This window comes from Bidens hawaiensis, unplaced genomic scaffold (genome assembly GCF_021521415.1).
Source record: "Bidens hawaiensis isolate Kalapana, Puna unplaced genomic scaffold, B.hawaiensis_p1.1 tig00033498_1, whole genome shotgun sequence".
NCBI classification, from domain to species: Eukaryota; Viridiplantae; Streptophyta; class Magnoliopsida; order Asterales; family Asteraceae; genus Bidens; species Bidens hawaiensis.
Window position 1 is genome coordinate 172,885 of NW_027495740.1, and position 8,419 is coordinate 181,303.

At 41.6% G+C, this 8,419-nt stretch overlaps 1 protein-coding gene across 1 annotated transcript; it reads left to right on the forward strand.

The window, feature by feature from the left end:
- The first annotated feature begins 3,529 nt into the window (after positions 1 to 3,529).
- LOC143584928 (protein STRUBBELIG-RECEPTOR FAMILY 3-like) lies at positions 3,530 to 7,024 on the forward strand. Its single transcript, XM_077066846.1, has 5 exons — positions 3,530 to 3,599; positions 3,984 to 4,081; positions 4,179 to 4,451; positions 5,250 to 5,521; positions 6,841 to 7,024. Exons 1-5 carry the CDS (start codon positions 3,530 to 3,532, stop codon positions 7,022 to 7,024), a joined length of 897 nt encoding a protein of 298 aa, XP_076922961.1.
- Positions 7,025 to 8,419: the final 1,395 nt, after the last annotated feature.

The window sequence follows — 8,419 nt, forward strand, 5'->3', positions numbered from 1 at the left end:
ACACGCGTTAGTTTGTTCAGGCCCCATTACTCTGCGCTTTTGTACGACTGGCGTAACAGCTGGATCGCACTTGAGCTTATGCTCCGCCTTACTTCGGGGTACACCAGTCATGTCAGCTGGTGCCCACGCAAAGATGTCAGCGTTTTTCTGCAGTAAGCGTTTGAGTAAGGTGCGGGTGGGATCAACGATTGTTGGTCCAATGGTAACGGCCTGGTCGGGGTATTTGCCATTGAAGGCCCATTTTTCTGGTTCAGTGATGGTTGGTTTAGCCTTTTTCGGTTTGGGTTTAGATGAAACAGATGCAATGCATACCTGGGGAATGCCAGAGATCATTGCTACACCCTCAGCTGTTGGCCATCCCATCATGCCATGGACTGAAGATACCACGGCGTTGAATCTTGCCATCCCGTCTCTTCCGAATAGGATGTCGTACGTATGATGTGGCTTTTTCATTACGACAAAATCCACGTCTTCTGTGCGTGAATGATTCCCATCAGTAAGAGTAACGGGGAAAGATAGGATACCCAGGGGTGTTTCTGTACTTCCGTCAAACCCTTCCATTGAAGCGTAGACCGTTTCCAAGCGTTCTTTGTCTTCATCATCCAGCTTATCAAAGAACTGCCTGTACATCACTGTCGACGAAGCGCCGTTGTCAGCAAGAGTGCGTGAAGTGATGTAGTGCCCCAGCTGGCTTCTGATGACGATGGGGCCTTCTTTGCTGGGGCCTCCTGGCACTCGCGGGAAGCGCACCTCAGCTTCCTTCCACGCGAATGGTTCTGCCACCCGTCTTTTTCTTCCTCTGACCTTGCCATGAACCATGTTGATGCTGATATCGACGGGCTTTCGTCCGTTACCTCTGTACCGGTTGTCATTCCTTCCTCCCTTCCTGATCGATGCCACAAGATGTGCAAGCCTTCCATCCTTGACAAATGTCTCAATAATATCCTTCAAGGATGTGCACTCTTCAGTACCATGACCCTTTGTCCCCGTGGAAATCACAGGATTTGCTTTGATCCGCATTAGGTTTCTGCCGGATCAATGGGGCTTTAGGCCATGGCAATTTTTCCGTGGCAAATATCTCCGTGACGCTCTTCGTGAGTGGCGTCCACCGGTGTTTTCGGCTTGAAGGGTGTGTGTTGTCCCTTCCGCCAACAAGAGGGCGAGAGCTGGATGAGGTGTCAAAGTTTACCCTTGACTGCCAAATACCTAGCCTCCTCTTTTTGTTCTGCCGGGCGATCCGGACATTGTTCTCTCTGGTCCTCTGCGTGTAGAGGTGTGTACTCTGGGGAAGATCCCTTCCCAGTTGCTTTTCCGTCTCGGCAAAGCGCTTTGCCGCCGTCATGATGGCATCCCAAGTTGATGGCATGCCATCCTTACCCGTCAATGTGCGGATAAGTTCCGGGTATTCGGCGCCTTGGATGAAGGCGGCGCGAACCAGATCTTCACTTATGTTGCCGAGACTAAGCTTTTTGGAGTTGAAGCGAGTGATGAAGTCTAGTAGAGATTCATCTTCCTCTCTCACGCAGTTAAGGATCGTCCACTGCTCTTCAGTGTACTTCCTCTGTTGGCTGAAATGCTGGCTGAACTTGTTCTGAAAGTCCGCCCAGTCATATATGTGGTGGATCGGTAAACGATCGAACCATGCCCTGGCCGCTCCGACCAGAGTCATCTGGAACATGTAGCACCACGTGGGTTCCGTCCAGTTGCTGACGGTAGCCCCCGCAATGAACCTGTTCAAATGGTCGTCTGGGTCGGATAGACCATCATAAGTGCCAATGTTGGACATTTGTTTGGCACTTCTCGGGGCGATTGCTTCCGCAATGTCCCTTGCGAACTTTGACTTCCCTGCATTTGTAGCAGTTGGTCTAAAGGTTTTGGAAAAGTCACGCGGGTTTCTCTCCACGATTGGTTTAAAGGCTTCCCCAAAATTCCTTTTTGGTTGGACGTCCGTTTCCTTACGCTTCCCTTTCGCCTTATGGCGAGGGTTCGCGTCGGTGTCGGACTCCAACTCGTCGTCTGAGTACTCGCAGTCACTGCTCATATTGAGGTGTTGGCGAGTACTGGCGAATTCGTCAGCCTGTTGAACTGAACGCAAGCGTTCGTCCAATTCGGCTTGGAATTCTCTTTGCCGTGCTTCGGCCCACGCCTTCACTTGATCTAGTGTTTGGCAAGGAACCTTCACTCGTTTTTCCAGTTGGGTATCGGAGAACCCAATGGAATATTTACTCCACTTGCCCCGGCTTGGGTAGTCGGGGTAGTGTTCGTAAGGATTGTATAACCGCCGGTGTTCCCCCCAGTTGCTGGGGTTGTTATCGGGGTTTCTTGGTCGGTTACTGGCCTTTGAACCGGAGTAACGTTAACCATTTCTTCAAAAATTGTGAAAAAACTAAAATAGTTCTAGCTTTTATCCCACGGATGGCGCCAATGAAGAAACACTAAGTGACCCAGTACAGATTATAGATAATCTGGGGGTTAAGTAATGTTTCCCACGGATGAGGTCTAGCTGAGAAGGCTGTTCTTCCAGGAGACCTGCAAAACAAACACCGTAAGCTCGTCACTGAGAAGGGGGGGTTCCTCCTTGTGACCACCCTCCGGCGTGAGAATCAGACTAGGTTGCTCTGAATATAAGTGTATATTAAGAGATTGCTAGATAACTGGATAGCAGATGATCTTACCATTCCAAGATGTTGGAGTATTTATAGCCGAAGGTAGGTTTCCAAGCAGGTACAGCCGGCTGAATAGTATTCATGTTCTACCAACAGTGGACTATGCACAGGCCATACTGGTTGGTGGGTAGGTTACGGCCAACAGTGACAAAGTCGGCTGCACTATTCCACCAGCTGTAGATTATGCACGTCCCACCTACTGTGGATTGTACGCAGGCCATACTGGTTGGTGAAAAGGTTACGGCCAATAGTAACACTATTCCACCAACTGTAGGCTGTGCATGTCCACAGTAAAGGTTGGTGAGTAGGCAGCGGCTAATAGTGACGAACAGTACTAAAGGGTGCTCCTCCTCGCACTGTTGTCGGTGAGCTGTCACCCTGTGATTAGCTCATGGGTTGTTCTGGTCAGATCGTCTGTCCTATCCATACCTTGGTAGGCATAGTACAAACGATCTTTCAGAATCATAGACTGGCTCATTTAGGCGAGATTGTTCCCGCCTTGCTCATTCCTTCATGTGACTACTGAAGTATCTATTGTCTTGTGCGTGTAGCCCTGCTGTCTGCGGGTAGCCTTCCCTGATGGCTTGTATCCGCAACTGCGGGAACAGGCGGGGTACTTCACCATTGGGAGGCTTTCCCTGCGTGTACAGCTTGCGTACTGCGCGTAAGGTTCTATGAGCATGGTGGGTCCTGCGGGAGCAGATGGTCTTTGCGCAGACGTCCCTGTTCAAGGTGAGTCTTGCGGGACCAACTGGGCTCTGCTGGGACCTACCTCTTCACTAGGGCTGTTCAAAAAGCTTGCGGCTCATTCAAAATCGGCTATCTCGGGCCAAGGTCGGCTCGCTTCGTGGCTCGTTAGTTGCATGAGCCGGCCTGAGCTCAGCATTTCAGCTCGTTACAGATACACGAGCGGAGCTAGCCTCGGCTCAATTTGTAAACGAGCCGAGCAGAAGCCCGTGTGTCTTGGCTCGAGTCGTTTACAGCCCTAACGAGCCGAGCCCCTTGTGAGCTACTGAGTTTAGCTCGAATGGTTTGTACTTTATAGTGATTTAAATGAGCTTTACTAGGCTCGTGGGGCTAAACGGGACTGCAGTTTTCAAATTTTATTTAATATATATTTTCATTACACTTATTATTATATATATTTGTAACTTTTGATTATAAATGTATAAAAAGTAGTTATTAACGTATACAAATAAAATATGTAATAAATAGTAAACAAGCTTGAGCTTCAAAACTACTCGTGATCCAAGCTCCGGCTCAGTTTTTCCTGTTTACGGCTATTTTTCTTACACCGAGTCTTTAATTTTTGGGCAGTTCCAAAGGCGGCGGCAGTTGCCCCACCAAAAGAGGAAAGACAACGATTACTTTCACCCCCGCCACCACCGCCGCCAAGATCACCGCCAGTTCCGCGTGTAAAACCACAAACCGATAACAACATGAATATACAAAGACTAGCTGCTATACCAAAACAGGACAGCATAGAGATAGACATGAGCCGATTTGACATAGACTCATTGCCTCCACCACCGCCGCCGCCCACCTCCACCTCTGCCGCCTACTTTACCACAACCAATTAACCTACCTTATGAAAAAGTTATTGTGGAGTCCATTGTACCTGTTGAGGTGGCGGGACCCTCTACAAAACCTAGCTTGCCTAAAACGCATGTCAAATCGTACACGATCGCGTCTCTTCAACAATATACAAACAGTTTTTCGCAAGATAATCTTATTGGTGCTGGTATGGTGGGGAGTGTTTACAGGGCACAACTTCCAGATGGAAAGGTATGACTTTGACTGGATTGACTAATGGGTCAAACAAACGGGTCGGTTGGCCTGAAACACTTTTTGTATTTCAGTTTCAAATCGTTTAATTTTTTGTCAATGGTATGTGTAGCATAGGTTTGCATAATTTGTGTTATTTAATTTGTAAATGATTTAGGAGGCTTTATGAGTAAAAAAAATAAAATATGTCGGCCCATTTGACTACCCGTTTCCTTTTTAAGTTGACTTTGTTAAACATTTTTTTCCGTCTGTTTTGACTCGTTTCAACTTTTTTAATTATACACTTACTATACATAAGTTGATTTCAAAAGGTGGTTTTATGCATAATAAATACAATATGAGCGACTTAAGGCCTGTTTGACTCTTTTGACTTTTTTTACCGACCTTTTTTTGTTTACCGATTTGACTTTTAGTGATAAAAGTGGGTCCATATGAAAAACCTTTTGTGTGTTGGTAGTTTGTGTGTCAAATATGTTTACAAAAGTTGTTATATTTCAGTAATAATAAATTATTTTGAATAAAATGATTTATGAGGGATTTATGCATTAAGTATAAAAATGCGTTTAACTCATTAGACTTGTTTTCTTTTAAGCTGATTTTTCTCACGATTTTTAAATTTTTTTATTAATAGTTTTTCTCTCAAATATGATTATAATAGCTATCCAATTATTTTAATGAAATAATGAGAGGTTTGACGACTCATTGACTCTTTGACGTGTTTTAGAACATGTAGACATTTTGACCCGTTTGACCTGTTTTCCAAGCTGCAAACCTTATGTATTCTGTGATTTTATTCAGTTTCTTGCAGTGAAGAAATTGGACAAAAAGGTAATCAGTCAACAAAAGAAGGAAGAATTTATTGAGCTCGTTAATAATCTTGATAAAATTCGACACGCTAATGTTGTTGAACTCATGGGTTACTGTTCGGAGCACAGTCAAAGATTATTAATTTACGAGTATTGCAGTAGCGGGACCCTTCAAGATGCGTTACACTTGGATGATGAATTTAAAAAGAATTTTCCATGGAGCGCGCGTATACGAATGGCACTTGGAGCCGCACGAGCCTTAGAGTAAGTCGAGTACTAATCTTGTTAAACGGGGCTCGCTAGGTACTTGGGTTAACTTGTTTATGTTAGCACTTTAACCTGTTTAATTAAGCCAGTTTATGACTCATTTAACCCTTTTATTGCAACCCACCAATCAATTTAGCACGTTTACAGTCTGTTTGGCTCGTTTAGATGAATAGGTATAACGGGTCTTGTTCGGGTTGACATGCTTAACTCATTTAATTAAACATGTCGGCCCGAACCCGTTTTGGCCTATTTAACCCGTTTATTGCAACCCATGTTTGGGTTAGCCCACCAACCTGTTTAATTAAACAGGTCGACCCGCCAACTTGTTTACGACCCCTTTAACCCATTTCTTTCAACCCACCAACCCATTTAACATGTTTACAACCTACTTGACTCGTTTAGACTAATAAGTTAAATGGGTTGTGTTCAAGTTGACATGCTTAATCCGTTTAACTAAACAAGTCGACCAGCCAAACCATTTACACCTGTTTAGTCCATGTAATCTGTTTAGGCGGGTTGTGTTCGAGTCGTTCCCATTTACTTCAACCCGTTTTGACACATTTACAACCCGTTTGACTTGTTTAGATGGATAGGCTAAACGAATAAGGTTCGGGTTACACGATGCTTACTGTTTCTGGGCTAGGGTTATTTCAGCATGAATAACATGGGTCGTGTTAAGGTTCAGGTTTTGGGTTGTTATATGTACCCCGTTTAATAAACGCCGTGTTCTAGTTGACTTGTTAAATCCATTTAGTTAAACAGGTCCACCTGTCAGCCCAGTTACGACCCATTTATTTCAACCCATCATCCCAGCTAACACGTTTACAGCCTGTTTAACTAGTTTAGATGAACAGGAAGAAGGGTTGTGTTCGGGCTACAGATTTGTAATGTTTCCGGGTTAGGGTTGTTTTTTGACATGAATATTACATGGGTCGTGTTAAGGTTCAGGTTTTTGGGTTGTCATATATAACGTGTTTAATAAATGGGTTATGATCTGGTTGACATGTTTAACCCGTTTAATTAAACAGGTCGACATGCCAACACATTTACAACCCGTTTAACCCAATATTACAACCCACCAACCCATTTAGTGCGTTTACATCCTGTTTGACTCGTTTAGATGAATGACTTAAATGGGTCGTGTTTGGTTGCACGGTTTTACGGTTTCCGTTTTAGTTCTAATGTTTTTGACACATAAAGTTACACGGGTCAACTCGCCTACCTGGCATGTTTCACACCCCAAGGATTAATACTGTTAACTTCAAAATATTTACATATAGTTCATTTTTTATATATTCGTTTAATATTTTTTACAGATATCTACACGAATTCTGTGAGCTGCCTATTATTCACCGAAACTTCAAATCCACAAATGTTCTTCTCGATGAAGATCTTTCTGTGCGCGTATCCGATTGCGGTTTGGCTCCTCTTCTTAATTCAACATATATTTTGGTTGCTTTCTTGCTCAAATTATGGAATTCTTATGTCTCTGTTTGCTAAAGCAAATGCATCATGTCTTGTCTTTTGGACCCATAAGCTGCTGCAATTTGATTGCATTCAACAGTTAGGACAAACCAAACACACAAGATTAATGGTGAGCATAAACTGGGTTAAGACCCGCGAACCTATCACACCCAGTTATATTACAATAAGGTCCGGGTCTCGTGGATTTGCTCAACCCGAACCGATCAGAGCTACAATAGGGTCAGGTTCCGGGTCCTTAGAATACCACTAAACGGGTGGGGGTCTAGCACAGCAACCAAGAAACATTTAATAAATAACAGTAGTGAAGCAATTGAGTAAAAGTAATACTAATTTGATTTGATTTTATTTGTTGTTAAAAGCCTAACACTCACTAACTCAGATGAAAATAAATAAATAAATAAATGTAAATGAATTTATAAACCAAGAAAAAACCTAAACTTGATTAACAGACTATACAAGCCAGCGTAAGTGAATGTGTCAAAAATCAAAAATAAACTGATCAACCTGTGTTACTTCCCGCTATAAAATAAAATGTTCTTTTTTTTTCTTTTTTTTTTATATTAAGGGGCTGTTTGGAATTCCTTATTTTTGTTCCTTATAGTTTATAACTTATGAGTTATAAGTTATAAAATGTTTGAGAAAGTTGGGTTTTGTGAGTGTATAAGGTATAAGTTACAACATTGTAACTTATACTTTATGCCTTAAATAAGGTATAAGGAGGTAAAATAAGGAATCTCAAACACCCCCTCCAAGTCATTTTTTTAATTTAGTGGGTGTTTGGGTGAGCTTATTTTTTTAACTTTTTGGAGATGCTAAATATCCAAAATGCCCCTTCAAAAGCACTTAAAATCACCAAATTTGACATATTAGTACCATCTAGTCTAATATTTTTTGTAAAGCTTATCATAATAGTAACATTTATTATTTTTTATAAAGGTTTTCTTTTATTTTCTTTCTTTTTGTGTTATTATTCTTTATCATTAGTTAATATTTATTATCATTATAAAAAATATAGATATAATCTCTTTATAAAAACGATTAAAACGATTTGTATATTTTTATCTTATTATATGTCTCCCGCCCGACAAAAAATTTCGCTGAATATATTTTGTTAGGTTCGGGCGTAAAAGATTATTGTCATATTAGAAAAGAACCAACTTGTTGATCAAGTCTATGTGTTTAATCTCTTTTATTGACTAAAAACTATGGGATTATTTTTAAAAGAAAATGTAAGTTATCTTTAAAAATTATTAAAAAATACATACTCTAAAGTATTAAAAGACTTATAAAATTTTATTTTTTCCCTTTTTAGATAAAAAAATGTTTTTTTGCATAAACAATTTTTTTTTTGTTACAAAAAAAATTATAAAAAAAGAAAAATAAAAACTCTTTAAAGAATAAAATAAAAGA